A 16,671-nucleotide genomic window follows, 5' to 3' on the forward strand; every position below is an offset into this window, starting at 1 on the left:
AATTTTAGATTAATTAAATCAATCTCAAAACCCCCCCATTTTACTTACAGTTTATTTCTCTTTCAGTTTTATCTCATTTTAGTTTTATCTCATTTCAGTTTATCTCGTTTTCAGTTTTATCTCATTTCAGTTTTATCTCATTTCAGTTTTATCTCGTTTTCAGTTTTCTTCTTTTGCAGTTTATTTTTGTTTCAGTTTATTTTATTGGTCTTGATAAGGAAAATAGGTAAGTCTTCAATTCCCTGTGGATTCGATCTTTTCACCACTATCTGCAGTTGTAAATTGTTGATAACCAGAAAGGTTATTTTTGACCGGCTTCGACAACCGCGAGTCACCTACCCCCAATAACAATATCGCCCACAGCCCTGATGGGAGAAACGCTCAAGGTGGGAGACCTAGTACCCTCATTCGAATTGCTCTCTAGTGACTCACTGACAATGATAGGCTCCTTAGGAACTTCCTTTGGGGCGGATGGAGCCTTAGAGGAGGCCGGCACCTTAGGAGGGACCGATGTCCTGGAGGCCGCAGAACGGGAACCCCCGATACAGGCACCAAAGTTAATGAAGGTGTGCCAACGCGTGCAGAAGGGCGAGCTGATGATGCTAGAGTTGGAGCCTAGAAAACCTCCCTAGCCACACGGTGACAGATTTTTTGGCCTTGAAAGCAGTGAAGGTGTCTTTCATACTCTCCCTGGATAGGATGAAGTTCTTAGGGAGCTTGATGTTATACGTTGGCACATTGAAGGATGAAAAAGAAAAACCAATTCAATCAGAGCTCAAAATAGCAAAAGAAAAATACAAGGAGAAAAATTAAAGGTACCAGCTTGTTGACAGTCTTATAGGTTAGACATAAACATGCACTTCTCATCATTATATTTCTTCTTTATAGAGGTTAGTCGAAGAAGGCACATATAGTCTATGAGGCTTAATCTAGAAAATTCATTACAGCTCTGAGACACCTCCCCTCAAGAGAGGTCGATATCCCAGCTAACTCTTGAGCTCTCCTTCAGCTCAACGACAACAAAGTTCTCTACCCAACTCTTAATTGTATTCTTATACCTCGTAAATATAGATAACCCAGCTCGGGGACCAAAATAATAAAATCCATGATTAGACCCAACTAAATGAAAGAAAGTAGAAAACAAATCGATGGAAGGGGCAAAGCCCTAACATAGGTAGATAGACAGAAAACAACACATGAATAAGATGGAATTAGGGGACAACATTCGAAGAGTCACCCTAAAACGCTAGAAGACCTCGATGAAAAAAGGGATAAAAGGAAAGGTTAGCCCAAGTTTGTGTTGTTTGATAAAAAAGACCAAATTGTACCCCTGCTTAGCATTTATCATGCCCTCCAACAGTGGGTTGGGAAGAACGATGCGCTCATTAGGCAGGGGAACCTTAATCCTAAAGATCGAGGTATCGGCAAAGGTCGTGAAAGAAACAGTAGAAAAAGAAAGGAGTGATAGAAGAGGCCAAATCGCCCACCTTTGAAATTTTAGTAGAAGCCATGAGAGGAGCAAAATGTACCTCAAATCGGAGAATCGAGATAACATAAAAGAGAGAGGATAAAATAGCAAAAACAACGCAAGAGAAAGAGTAACGAGCAAAGGTAAAAAATTTGAAATTAGAAAAGGCAAAGAGGCTACATTTTTTATAGAACCCTCCTAGAGCCGTATGATAATAGTTGAGATCTCGAAATTTACCCCACAAAAATTATGGAATAATTAATGAGCGGATAAAGAGGCACTTGATGACCACCGAACTCTGAATACTTGGGCCTGAGGTAGCCTAAGCGAAAAGAACTGGTCTAGGACTCTATTAGAGCCCAATACATGGTATTAAGCCATATATTGGGTCAGGGCTTGTCCACACAGATCGGACAGAACTTGAATTGGCTCGAGGTATTTTGGCCCTAAATACTTGTTAGCTTCTCTAGAAAAATAGATCTCACGATACTCGGAATCATGTCTAAGTAATGCCGAATGAAATTAAATGACCGTCTGACGAGAGGAAATGATATAATACATATGAGTATGTTGTCAGCGTGAATATCTGGCAAAGGGATATAAATACAGAACACGATTATATGTCCGAGAAGATAAAAAGGAAGGAGAATAAAAGGAAATGAAAAAAAAAAAAAACTTATAAAAAATATACATGAGTTCAGACTCATTTTCAAATCCAAGACATCAAAGTCTTTCATAATTTTTAAGATTGATTTGGCGACACGTTTTTTTCACACCATTATATCCATATTTTCTATTGGATTTTATTTTTTTTATGGCCATTGTGATTGCTCCTCTAATTTTCAATGTGTTGGCATTGCCTCTAACTATTATGGTAGGAGGTCTTTCTCAAACTCGTCCTCAGTGGTGTTGGAGATCTAAGGGAGAAAGGGCAGTAAATACTACAGCAAGGCGTAGGTCAGGGTGTTCGGATCAAACAGGACCCAGATTTCTTAGGAGTTGTTCGTGCCTTAAAATCCTTATTATTTGCTTTGTTATTTTGTTATATTGGCCATGGGCGGAATGGTTTTATTCCTAGACCGTATTAATTTTATTTTTAATATTATTAACATCATCTTTAAAATTAAAAAAAATTATTAAAGGCATTAAGATTTGGACTCTTTCTTATTTATCAAATATCAGGAAAAGATAATATTACCGTAATATTTAAGTTGAGAAATGAAAATTAAAAATTTATATAATTTTTTATTAATATGAAACAAAGTACTTTTTAAACTTAAATAAATTATTTAAATAGCCATCAGTGCAATGCAAAGTATTCCTAAATAAATTTTAATAAAATAAGGGGATGCGAAGGTATTGTGCTTTAGATGTATTAATAGCATTACAATAAGTAATTAAAAAAATTAAAATATAAATACATATAAACATTGAATTTTTTAAATTAATTAATTTTTTTAATTACTTATTATAATACTATTAATTTAATATATGTTCTATCAAAAGCATCCAATGGGCTTCGCTGTCTTAATATTATCTTAATATTAAATATTATATTAAAAAGGTGAAAATAAATTTTTATCAATGAAAAAACAGTAATGAATAATTATATTTAATGAATGTAATATTTTAAATGGATCTCACATTGCATATTTTTCTATGGTTTGGAAGTTCTCGTAGACTAAGCATTCAGTGGGTTTTAATTTTGAATCCAACCGAATAAATTGAAAATTAAAATTTTAATATTTATAAAAATCAAATTTAATTGATTTTAGTTAGAAATTAAATCGAAATGAATTGATTTAATTCAATTCGATTCGGTTCGATTTAATTGATTTAAATTTTTAATAATTTTTTTTTATTTTTTACAGTATTTTAAAATTTAATCAGAATATTTTAACTTTAATATAATCTGATATTTCTATATTATTGAAAATAATATATTATTATCACTAATCGATTCGGTTTAATTTTTAAAATTTCTGATCAAAATCAAACTGAACTGAAATAATAAAAAATTTTAAAATAAAAAATCGAACCGAACCAAAATAATAAAAAATCAAATTAAAATTTTAAATTAATTCAATTCGATCGATTTTGTCGATTTCCATCATACGCAACATTGAATTAATGTTGATCCTACAGGCTTTACATAATGGAACTTGCATCAATTAAGGATTCTTGACTGCTCATCAGGTGTCATCGTGATTACTCAATTTGCTTTTTTGTTTTTTTAATTTGAAAAAAAATTATATTTATTACCCCTTACATTCAATAAAAATAGGTGTCTGATTATTTTAACATATATTAAGAATAATATAATTGATATAATTAAAAAATAAAATCTATATTTTCTTTGCTAATGTATCATCCGATTCAATTGTTAAATTAATAAATTTTATTACATACGAGAGTAGGAGTATCAGCTTACTCATGGATACTCCAAAATTTTTAACACTTTTTAAGCAGTCCTAAATGGAGATAATGAATGGAAGTGTAGAGTTACAGTTGCTTTTGAGCCATAAATGCAAGGCTCTAAGAAGAAATAATAGAGTAAATGGTTGAGTACTCATTCTTCCTCCTGCACTGCCAGGCTTCCTACAACAATTATGGCACTGGGACAGCCTCCCACCCAACTGCCCTACTCTCAGTGCTGGTGTAGGACACAGCAAGCAATTATTGTAAAGATGATGAGGCACCGATATGAATAATACTAAAGTCTTGTACGGTAATATTAACTGATGTAGTATCTGTTAATTGTTTTAACAGTGAATAGCTCTCTCGACCACTAAATATTAGTATCCGATCGAGTCAAAATACTACACACTACTTTTAAATTTATTGCCGAACAGAGCCTAATAATAATGAGGCTGAGAAAAAAAAATGGTCAGGATATGATTCTGTCCATGCCATATGCTAAAGGAGTCCACAAGCATGACAACCACCTCTCCACTCCATATCTTGCCCTATTACTTGAAACATACAGCTTGGAAAAAGTTTCCATTTCCATATACTCGACTTCATTAATTTGGTATTCAAGAAGCTACTCACAAATGGAGGAGGAGGAATCATGCACAAACAGAGAGAGTAAATATTACTTTTGTTATGAATGACTTCCTCATGGATATCAAGAACTTGCCTAAAAATTACTTGTCAATCAAAATTTTGTCAGCCCAGAAAAGTACCAGAAGTCATTGCCATTATTGTGACAGACTGAAGAAGAATAATCACTCAAATGGAAGAAAGCCATCAAGAAATCTATGATTTGTTATTTCTTACCGGCTTATCAGAAATAAGAGGAGAAATACAATGCAAGGATGCTACATTAGGAAGATGTTCTGTATATACGAGTTGATCTATTCAAAAAGAAAATGAAAGAAAATGTACAAAAGTTGCATTTGCATCTTGAATACATACAGGTTAATGTGCTTTTAGAAGAACTGGAGAGAAATTATATGTATAAATCACCAGAATGTATAGCTAACCAAAGGATTGATGTCATGGCTGGGAGGATGGCGTTGCCAAATATTGACGCCACTCTTCAGGCGTTCCTTTTGTCATCCTCAGCATCTTTATTGCCACACTTGTCAGTGGTATGGCGAGTATTTCGAAGTCTTTTGGGGCCTGCAAGAAAAAAGGATAAAGGAGTAATTATTTTGCCATGTTTCCATTATTGAACTTTGCGTGCTGGCTAATCTTAGCATTGATGATCATCTTCATTGGTCATCTTTTTCTTCATCCATTATTGAAAAAGATAATAGAATTTATTTCTACTTGCAACTAAGGAAGCATTATCTCTAGTTTTAAAGAAATGAGTTTGAGTTACAGCCATCACTCTTTTTAGAAGAGCAGAAATGAACTAAATAATACCTTGGGGAGCTTAATCAGCTTCATATTTGCCTCTTCTATAGTTTTCTGACCTTTCCTTGAGTTGCATTTGGCACAAGCAGTAACCTGTTACAAGAAGCAACAAACCAAAGAAACTGTTAAGATTTGGTAAACGGCTGTTCTTTGCATCAGGTTAACATTAATTCTCCTCCTTTGAGTGACCTAGCTTCTATTCCCTATATCTTGAACTGCCATCCTAAAAAGAAACTTCATTGCTTAGTGATGTAAAAGCAAGGGCTTATCATACATTGTCTGTTACTCCATTTTTTAAATTGATGGAATACAATTCTGCACAGAGGTTCAGCCTGTAGGATCATTTCCTCATCAATACCCAGTAATAGTTTCTTAACATACATCTTTCAGAACTTGTGCAACTGAAATGGTGTGAAGTGAAGTTTCAGGATCCATTTTACATTTCTAATGCCACTTGTTAACCCTGTAGCTCATGACTGTTTCACATCCGGCTTCTAATCCTTATTTCGATGTAAAGGTTTTGTAGCTGTGAAATGATCTGTAATGAAATTTATATTTTTATTATTAATTTCTAGATTAGATTTTTAATCTTCTATGGATTCCATTCCTTGTGCCACGTCCCTAATGCATTTTAAGGCCCTCTTCTCTTGCCTCTCACTCACCAATTTGAAACTTGATGTATCATTCAAATGCATCAACTCTAGCAGTACCTAAGATGCTGGATCATGTCTACAGCAAGAGATGAGAATTACTAGAATGCTCATTAATAAATACAAATCACTCATTTAAGTATTAATTCAAATAGAATAAATCAATTATAAACAAAAAGTCCAGTAAATCACCTAGTTTCTAATTTGTATTCTATTTCCTATGTTTTATGGCACCATGGAAAATCTCCTGCCTATTTCTCTGACCTTGTTTCTTCTTTCAAATGGTTTTGTTGTTTTCCTTTAACAAGAAAACATATTATCACTGAATTTGTAATAATAATAAAAAAACTAACCAGATTTTCCCATGTCCATTCTCCTCCTTGTGCAGTTGGTAGAACATGGTCAATGGTCAAGTTCTCCCGTGAAGAGCAGTACCTATTAACAAAGAAAACGTGATATTAGCACAGAAAACAATTAATAAATGATATCCTGTCTTTTCAGCAACTGAAGCTTACTGAAGAGGGTGAAATGACACTATATGGTGGAAACCAAGTTAAAGCCTGAAAGAGGTCTCAACCATGTGGCATGAAAATCAGGCTGAGAAGAAAGAAAGCGGCAGGTTGGGTACAAACTAAGGCGTGAACAAATTATAACATCACTAATGATGCATCACATCTCCATGCACACTTGAATCCTCATTTACCAAGCAAAACAGACCAATAAAATCTTGGTGAAGAGCAACATCCCCAAAGCCTCTTTTTAGAAATTCTGAAGGCCTTGAAAATCATACAGAACCAAACAGAAGCTCCAGCTTCAGAATTTAGGACTCGAATTGAGAAGTTCATGTGGTTAAAAGAGGCTTTGGTGGAAGGGTGGTCAGTAATACCAAAATAAAGCCCCTTGGCATATAAAAGTAGAGCAGGTTTAATTTCAGAACTAGCATGGTGCACATAAATTTTTGCAGAGTTAAGAAACACAATTTTGCTGCTCCTCCCTGAGAGAGAGATCTTAGTGAAAAGAGGGGGAGAAAGCTATAGGCTTGACTAAGACTAGCTTGTACATGTCCTTGCACGCATTTATTCTGGTGCATGGCTCAGCAGTCCAGGAGTTTTTCATGGATAGGAAACTCCGTTTGGATAAACTACTGGGGATTAATAACCATGCACAATAGAGCCAAAAAATTGTGTTTATGTCATCTCTTGCTATGCACAGGGGAGAGTAGAAGAGAATAAGAGCTATGAAACCTAAGGTAAACACACAAGATGCAATAAAGTGATGAAAATTGCTCATGAGATGAACAAATACAATTGTCAATCAATCCCCAAAAACTAGAAATTTGTTCTGCTATCCAGTATGCAAATGCAGTTCAATTGTAAACCTCTCTAATACACAAATAAACAACCTGAGATGACTTTGTTTAATGTAGTTAACAAATTTCAATGTAACTTATGGAGATCAAATCATCATCTAATTAAGCAGATAAACAAGAAAATCTTTTCCGATACATCAAGCCAATGGACTAAACTTGAAATGATAGTCAGCATATGACTTACTGACAAGTATAGTTGTCCCGAAATAATATATTCTTACGACTAAGATTACTTCTTATTCTTCTTCTCTTAACAACCTGCAGAAGATGTGGAACCTGAAAGCAGAAAAGCGTACAGTAAATTCAAGTTAACTAGGACTCGGGAATGAGTAGACATAAATTTTCAGTCATATCTGTAGTTTAAGCTTTAGATGAACAAGATAACAAACAGATGAATATGACTTCCAGAAAGAAAATAATAGATCACAAGTTATCCTCAACTGCATACCCTTAATACAGCTGGTATGTAGAAGGATCCACTTGGAGAAATTACAGTCTGATCATAATATTCTAGTACGTCAGCCTGGAATGGAGAACAACAGTAACTCATCAATGCACTTCAAACCATGTATATATGCAAGGGAAAAGAAAAAAAAAAAAGAAAGGTAGGTGTAGAAAAGGGGCTATGTTCCAATAACCGATTAGTAATTAGGGAAGCTAAAGTGTTATTTTCATAAGCTATGCTATTATTCTTCAGCACACTAAAAATGCAATTTATTGAGTTATCAGGTTTCACACGGTACCACATAATTGCCATGAGAAAATGAACTACAGCATAAGCTGCCGTGATAAACCTAGAAACAATACTACTGTTTAGACATCTAAATTGGATTAGTAAGCCACATCAATCCAACCTTCTCCATGAATTCCAAACATATAGCTCTCTTCCAGCAGACAACATTAACTGGCCTGGTGCAGGGCAACAACAATCAGATCCATATACAAACATCATGAGTCTTTCTTAATTGATAGAAACATAAACGGAAAAGAAAATTTGAATTGAGCACCATAGCACCAAAGGAAAGTGCTAGTGGAGAAAACCAAAAAACAAAACAAAGGATGATAGCAGCCTATCATTTTTCATCTAGTGATGAAAACAGAAATGATAAAAGCAGGCAGAATGTGCTTAAGTCCATGTCTGACAAAGTGAAATTGGTTAAATGAGAAAAATAATCAACTACCAGCATCAGCAGATATTTCTAATAATCTACAGTGATGTGGATTGCAAACAGCAGGTTGACCTGACCCTCCCCTATTCAACCATTATCCTGCATGTTTTTGATGTGGGCTCTAGGTATACGTATTAACATCAGTTTATCAACCATGCAACATAAGGGTCATCCATGTTAACTAGGCCTATATGGACTAGATAGCTTAGATGCATAAAAGGAATGGAAGAAATAGTATGTCAATATTGTCCATAACACACACAAAAAAGAAAGTTGAGAGAACTTAAGCCAATAAGCCCTTAGATAAAGAAAGCACAAGCATTCTTATGACCAACTCTGCTGATTTCAACTTAAAGGCCGACTTCCATTACTGGCCAGCCTTGATCCATCTTGGTATGTCTAGTCATTTTGCCAACTATATGACAAATAAAGAACTTCAATCCAATCTCTTCAGAACTAAAATGTGAGTATACCATAATACTAAACACTTGCAAAAATTTATATACATTTCAATACACAATCTACTCGGAGCACCTATCAAGCCACAATGCCACATGCTTGAATTTGAAGGAGAAAGAAGGGAAATGATGAACCATATGCTCATAATTGTACAATTAAATTTATAGCAAATCTCCTTGTAGATGAAATGTTAAGATGCAGTTTCTAGAAGGCAATTTTGACCCTTCCATATCAGGCAGTTTATCTGATGTTGCAAACTTTGTCAGATCATAATCAAAGAAGTCCCGATGCTAATGATACCATTTCAACTTATCATAGGTCATACAAGATAGCAACAAAAGAAGAGATAAAATGACCATTACTTCTCTAACTATAGCATGGGACACCCTGAATTTCAAAGTTGCCATAAACCATAGTAAGCACTTCACCCAGTTTCAGTTCTCTAAGAAATCAGTTGAAGAGAGGCATTCCCCTAAAGTGGATCAACACTATTCTTAAAAGTAATTTAAAATACGGCATAATCCAAATCAGGAACTCTAATCTATCATGGGAATAGTCAACTTCTCCGCAAAGTACCATACCCAGAAGATGAAATTATAAGAACTCTTAGAGTTGAGCCAATCCAACCACATCTACCAAGAACTGAAAAAAGGAAAAAGGAAAAACGTACTCTAAACGAAGAGATTAGCCAAATAAAAAATTCGTACGTTGAGCTGTACAAGCTCACACTGATACATGCACAGAAACAAAACTACATATTTGTACATATGCATAAGGGGAAAGAATGCGAGAAACAATTAGATAATAAAGAATGATAGTTATCAGAGAAATGACCTGTAAGATATATCCAAGACCAGACCTCTAAAGGAAGCCAAATCATCTGTCTCAAACTCACTGTCAAAATCTTCACTCTCATCACTATCACCATCTTCCCTTGCCTTGAGACTTGCCCTCGCATTAAAATGCCTGGATTTTTTGCTGAGAGAATAATAGAGCCTTGTACATGAACCAATGTACTCGAGTGTTTTCTTCTGGAGCTGAAATGAGTTTAACCCACCAGCGAAGCCATTGCGAAGAAGCTTAAGCTGAACTCCATCACAATTAAATAACAGTTTCATGCGCCCTTGTGCAGTAAATTGAGCCATGAAGTTTTGCTATAAAGGAGAAGCCTTTTTTCTCGTTTGTTTTCTTGAGTGACCTGGGTGTATGCGAGTCTCAGTTTATAGCTAGCGTTGGTACATTGATCTTTTTCTTTCTTGAAAGCAACAGAAATAAGAGAAAATATCCTTACGAAATAAACCGTTAGCCACAACCACAAGTTGCTCAAGCTACCCAGTAGAAATTTCTAATTACTTAATTAATTTAAATTTAAATATTGAATTAACTAAAATATCAATTATTTATTGATTTAACGTATAAATACATCCATGTAACAATTAATCAATATTATTTTGGTCGATCCTAATTATCTTCTTTGGTTGTTGTGACAAATTTGCAATCCATTACTTAGGTTATATGTTTGATGGATGAAAACCATTCGGCTTAAGATTTTAGAAATTCGTGCAATTCTTTTTCTTTTGCTTTCCCTTTAAATTTTATCAAATTTTCTTAATTTCTCAAAAGAGAAAATAAAACGGGTAATCTTTTCTTCAAGCATATGGAACTTCGTTGATTAAGAAAACATCTAAAGACAAATTAAAACAAAGAAAACCAGGAAGTGCCCAGACATGGAAGCTACAGCCGCAGAATGGTGATCATATGTTGTACACATATCTAAAGAATAAAAAATTTGAGAGATCAAGTCAGATTCCAATAGCATGTCACCCTTTGTAATGCTGAAACGCTATAATCATAAAAACCCAGATATTATTATCACATAATAAGATCATACTCTTATCCATCTGTCGAGAAGTACAAACATCATCAGAACAATTTTTTTCCTAACCAAGGCTTTCAACTCTATAACCAAATCCCGTCAACCTTTTAACGATTGGCAACTCGGGAGCTTAATAATGGAAAAACAATCCATAAATAAGGCACAAAATACATGCTTCTAGCCAAAATTGAAACTATGTCAAAGACATTAAATTTGTCCAAGAATAGTCGACATGGGATTAAAACAAAAATGTGTTCTTTATCATCTCTCCTCCTAACCACTCCTGACAGAATCACTACTTACAAATTACAGAGTTCATTAACCCTGTCATGTAAACAACCCCCCACCCCCCACCGCCCCCCCCCCCCCCCCCCAACCCAAAAAAAAAAAAAAAAAACAACTTATCCACACGATAGAAGACCACAGGAGCAGACCCACAGCTTATAAAGCTATAGCCGCCAAACCATCTTCCAGATGCATCCCTTGCAGATATGCACACTTGAAAACCACATCATCCATAGCCATCCACAGCTGCAATCAACATCCCAATGCAAATGTATTTCTACAACAGAAAAGGAACAAAAATTTATCAAAGTGAAATTTGAGCATATCAATTCTACCAGAAACGAATAATCATGTATTGGAGAGTGTGAGGGGCACAAACCATTGTTGGACCTTCCTAAACTCAGTAAGGACAGGGTATATATTCTCAAAGGCTGTGTACGTCTCATCCCTTACCTAAATATGCCAAAAAAGAAAAAAATTGTCAATTACCAAACTAGAACAATGACCCTTATTCATATCCTAGATGGATGAAAGCTGTTGAATTCACCTTGGCTCCTGTGATCACAATTTTCCCTGAAACAAAAATAAGAAGCACAATCTTTGGCTGTTTCATGCGATAAATTAGGCCCGGAAAGAGTTCAGGTTCATACTGCACAAATTGCAATAATAGTGGTAATTAATGAAAGATTTTCAACACACAAACCTCATAAATACTCACTTGTATATTAAGCTTGACAGGTAACAGTTGTTACTTACACTTGAAAAGGCACCATGAGAGTATGCCAGACCTTCAAGTCTGATAGGGAACTTCACATCACATGAACCAACAATGTTCTGAATCTTGAAATCCTGGCATTGCCAAAAGATATGCAAACAAAGGAGGGGAGGGTTAAGTTTAAAAGGAAATGACCAGTCACGACATAAGAGGACCAAGTAGTATGTGTTTGTGTCTCCTCACACCACATGCTGGTGTGTGCTCGAGAAGTGAGGGGGGGAAGGACAAAGAACATTAATACCATACCTTAAATTTGGCAGGAAACCCAAGCTTTTGGATGATTCGAGCATACTAAAAGACAAAATCTCATGTCAGATTGGGCAATTCCAAAATACTCCAATTAAAAGTAGTTCATGTAGCAATATATACCTTTCTTGCTGCTAACTTTGACTGCTGTTCACTTTTTGCACCTGTACACACCTGGAACACCAAGGACAAACTCTTCAGAAAGAGACATGGAATTGTAGCAATACCACTCCATAAAACAATGATTTCTGTGCATGCAAAGTACACTCCCTTAAAGAGCTAATTCAAAGACATTTTGAACTACACACAGCTTAACTGATCAAAATAATAAATTAACTGAACTTAAAAAAATTAACTTAATCCCAATCCAGTTGTTTATAGCTGTATTTGTATAAAGATCCATCCAATTGTTGGTAAATCCTTCAAGGCCCAAGTCAAATAAGTCAAACCCATCCATCTCTTCTTTTTGACTAGGGGGTGGTAGAGTTGGTTAAGTTATCTAACTCAAATTCTACTCTACTCTTGAAACTTGAACATACTCAACCTCAAAACAGACTTTAAAGTGCCTTCTGATAATTCCATAAATAGCAATGTAGCATACATCATAATATTAACAATAATAAAGGGATTGATCCACTCACCAAACAGGAACTTTGAAAGCAATAACTGAAATAATCAATAAAAAATATTTTTGGTCAGTAAGCAAACTTACCATCTTCCCAGATGCAAAAATCAATGCAGTAGTCTTTGGTTCCCTAATTCTCATAATGACGGCAGCGAAACGCTGTATTGGAATTATTTAGGAAAGATTAATAATCAATTCCCAACAAAGCACAAAATACTAGACTTGTACCTGGCAGTTATAATCAATCTGCCATGTACCTTAGGGTTGTATTCTGCATTACGTGCTTGCAGTGCAATTTGCTTAAGATCCAGTTTACAATCCAAGTTCACTGTTGATACAATATTCCTAGAAGCACAAGGTAAAAATTTAAAATGATGGTCAGATTTCAGAATTCAAAGCTGGAGACAGATACTGTGAACCCACATAGCTGGAGACAATACTGCAAACCAATGTGATCCGCTCTCTTGTAATAGCTTAAAAAAGATTGTGAGAATGACAATCATCTATGTTGAGTATAAAAGCCCATGCACATTCACCAAGGCATCACAGCCACATCCACAGCATGCATTACATAATATCATTCAATCCTTTTTAGTAAACAAGAATACAAGATATTGTCATCTATGTTGAGTATAAAAGCCCATGCACATTCACCAAGGCATCACAGCCACATCCACAGCATGCATTACATAATATCATTCAAACAAGATCAGCATTCCAATGGAACTGCCAGTTCAGTAACATATGTCCAAAACAGTTAAAAGGAAAGCATTTCAGTGCCATAAAAGTCTTCTAACATAAGAAACCCTGCAAGGCAGACATCATTATTAAACTGCTTGTTAAGGACAAAGCATGAAGGGCGAACTATGGCCCACTGAACCACAAATCCTGAATGCCTCTATTTTTTTAAGCATAACTGAAATAATGCCTTGATTTTTTTTTTTAAATAAAGTTGGTAAAAAATTACAAAATTTCAAATAATTTCGACACCAAGAATTTTGCACAAAGATTAATATGCTTCATTGAATAATAATACAAGAAAATGATCCAATTGAAACCTGTTTGGTTTAGTATACAACCTGGAAATTTCAATACAATCACTTTCCTTGAATGAAAAAACTAAGTTATACAACTATTATGATCTTACGTAAAGAACAAAAATACTAGTTTTGATATTCACAACCTTTGGGAACAAGTTCATTACATTTAAAATTAATAAACAAACACCAATCGGTGCAACGGACTCCTACCTCAAAAAAAAAAGACATTAAGGAAAAAAAGACCCAATATACTGCGTACAATTAACCTCGATACAAAAAATCTGACGTGAAGAGACACGGAATGTGCTACAAGAATAGCTTTCATTTGAAACATGAATCAAGGACGATCCAGTTTGTTTTTTCTCATCTCAATCTATGTCACTAAAACCCAGAACCCCCCTCCTAAACGAAACTAAATCCAAATCCTTTATAAGTCAAACAGAAGTCCATGAAACCAGACATCGATCAGATTCCCCTAGGTCAATTTACAAAGGTACACAAAACATACATGAAAACAAAGGAAGACCATGAGGATCGAAAGACGAGACTTACTGAAGGGTGGGAACAATTCCAGAAGGGTGCTTGGAAAGATCCACAGGCTGGCTGCCTTCCAAGCCTCCTTGATCTGCCATTTTCTCCTCTTTTGTTCCTCACCACCTCAATAATTCTTTCAATATTATCACAGCTAGAAACCTTGATCTCACCCTAATTCAACGGGGCTATTATCCTTAAAATATCAACGATTTGGGTTTTTGTTAAACCAAACAGATGAATCAAAAGTACTATCGATACACAAAAAGTTCAGTCTTTGACCAAAGATACAATCTAGGGTTTGAAATTGTCCGATCGGGGTCGAAAATTATCGCAAAATTAACAAGCAGGAGACAAGTTAGAGGGAAAGTTAGAAGGAAGAATTCGAAAACAGGTTTCTTTTATAGGTTTTGATTTAAAGAGAGGAAGATATATGAAGAGATAAGAGAAGGTAGAGGGAGAGAGAGTTGAAGGCGTTGTTTGCGCTTATGGGTCTGGTTCCTTTAGCTCTCTGATTGAGAGAGAGAAAGAGAAAGAGATAAGGAGAGAGGCGGTTGGCGAGACGTTGGAGAGCTTTTGTACCCTAGCTATGCCTATATATAGAGGCGACTGGGTAACGGCGTATCCTGCCGGTTGTTATTGGGATTTCACCGGGTGTAGGCGGTTGTAAGGGTAAAGTTGGAAGTTTAATGGGACTTGTGAATTTACTGTTGTACCCTGCAGCTAGGTCGGTGTAAATGGACATATGCGACCTTCGGTGTCTTGAGATCTGGACACGTGGATGTGACGTTGTGATGGAAGATGTGGGTCCTTATATATATATTTTTTATTTGAAAGATATATATTACATTAGGCTATGATGATTGTGGTTTTTTTTAAGATCAAATAGATCGAAGGTTTTAAGAGAGTATAAGATAAAGAAACTGAAATAAAGTTTTCGGTTAAAAATAAAAATGTCATATAACATATTTTCTATTGCAGCAGGCTTAATAATTTTTTTTTAATAAATTTACTCATTATATTAATAAAATTTTATTAAATAAAAAATACTATCATTTCAAACAGAGAGACGATCATACCTAATAAATTTTTTAATTAAAGTATGAGCAGATAGAATGGCATGACGATTAACCATCTAATAAAAATATCAGTTCTAGAGTTTAATAAAAATTTACAATCATTCAAAATCAAATCCAGTACATAAATATTTAAATGTATAGACTGAAGAGTTTGAACTATCTGCAAATAATTAATAAGAATGCAGCTATTAAAAAGTAAAAATTTCGTCAAAAAAAGCAAACAGTAATGGAGAATTAAAATTTCAACAATTACCAACATATCATTACCTTCTGGGAAATCAGAAACACCACGTTAAAATATACCCTCAGAATTTTTCACAACAAAACCGTAATCAATAAAATCTTAAACTTGAAACAAAACTCCATCAACTTGATAAAATCAACTGAAATTGTCTAAATTTAAAGATGACATAAGAATTTAGAGATGAATGGTTTCAGAATCATGAGCAGGGTTGGAGGAATAAAACAAATTCCTGCCCTAATATAAAATAGCAGTGGTATTTCCATGCAAAGCACTAGCACGTTGAGCAGTTTCCCAATCCAAAATATGATGCATGACGTCTTCCACAAGATGAGCTGCTAAATTTTGCACCTAGTTTCATAATAATGAGTTTCTTACTTACCATAATCTTCATGCACAAACCATTACAAAGATTTTTCGAATATTGTCTTGAAACTTCAAAATCTACAGTAAAAAATTAAAAAAATTATCATTAGGCTACAAATCTCCTACTTTCCCTAACCTCCAAACTTCATTGGACACAAGACAATGCAATAAAATATGATTGACACTTTCATCTTCATGGCACCAAGGACATCTAAAATCCATATCCACACCCTTTTGCCTTAAGTTATCCTTTGTAGGCAATATATTTCTACAAACTCTCCAACAGAAATCCTTCACTTTTGGAGGAACTGAAACATTCCACAAATTAGTATACAACTCACCTCGTTTTCCACACTCACTTTTGGCTTAATATTCTTTTAATAGCGTTTATGACTGTAAGGGTGTCTCTTTCTAAAATGATATCACTGAATCTTTTAACTTTTGCTAACAAAGTAACTTCTTGGTATGCTAGCATTTCAAGGATTAAAGGAACCGCTATAATTTTAAAACTTTTACAAGTCCAACCACAAGGATAGGAATTATGATCTCTAGCTATAATTGCAATGCATTACTTCACATTTTTCGAATTAACAGCCGCATAGCAATTTAGTTTGATGACACTTGGTGGAAG

At 34.8% G+C, this 16,671-nt stretch overlaps 2 protein-coding genes across 3 annotated transcripts; both read right to left on the reverse strand.

The window, feature by feature from the left end:
* Positions 1-4,772: 4,772 nt before the first annotated feature.
* Positions 4,773-10,376, reverse strand: LOC110622905. 2 transcript variants are annotated; one of them, XR_002489203.2, is made up of 7 exons: positions 9,811-10,376; positions 8,203-8,257; positions 7,797-7,871; positions 7,533-7,624; positions 6,172-6,414; positions 5,339-5,422; positions 4,773-5,092 (listed from the first exon to the last, which is right to left on the reverse strand). XR_002489203.2 is itself a non-coding variant. In XM_021767624.2 (7 exons), exons 1-7 carry the CDS (start codon positions 10,119-10,121, stop codon positions 4,967-4,969), a joined length of 825 nt encoding a protein of 274 aa, XP_021623316.1. In that variant the 5' UTR covers positions 10,122-10,298; the 3' UTR covers positions 4,773-4,966. The 2 variants fall into 2 exon arrangements, 1 of the variants encoding a protein (XP_021623316.1); XM_021767624.2 differs by having other exon boundaries at positions 6,333-6,414; positions 9,811-10,298.
* Positions 10,377-11,064: 688 nt separating this feature from the next.
* Positions 11,065-14,915, reverse strand: LOC110622906 (TATA-box-binding protein). The gene is made up of 9 exons (XM_043959982.1): positions 14,376-14,915; positions 13,041-13,128; positions 12,871-12,942; positions 12,282-12,332; positions 12,159-12,203; positions 11,894-11,986; positions 11,685-11,786; positions 11,517-11,590; positions 11,065-11,414 (listed from the first exon to the last, which is right to left on the reverse strand). Coding segments are annotated over exons 1-9 (606 nt in total). The 5' UTR covers positions 14,456-14,915; the 3' UTR covers positions 11,065-11,413.
* Between the last annotated feature and the right edge of the window lie 1,756 nt (positions 14,916-16,671).

Source organism: Manihot esculenta, chromosome 9, assembly GCF_001659605.2.
Source record: "Manihot esculenta cultivar AM560-2 chromosome 9, M.esculenta_v8, whole genome shotgun sequence".
In the NCBI taxonomy this organism is placed as follows: Eukaryota; Viridiplantae; Streptophyta; class Magnoliopsida; order Malpighiales; family Euphorbiaceae; genus Manihot; species Manihot esculenta.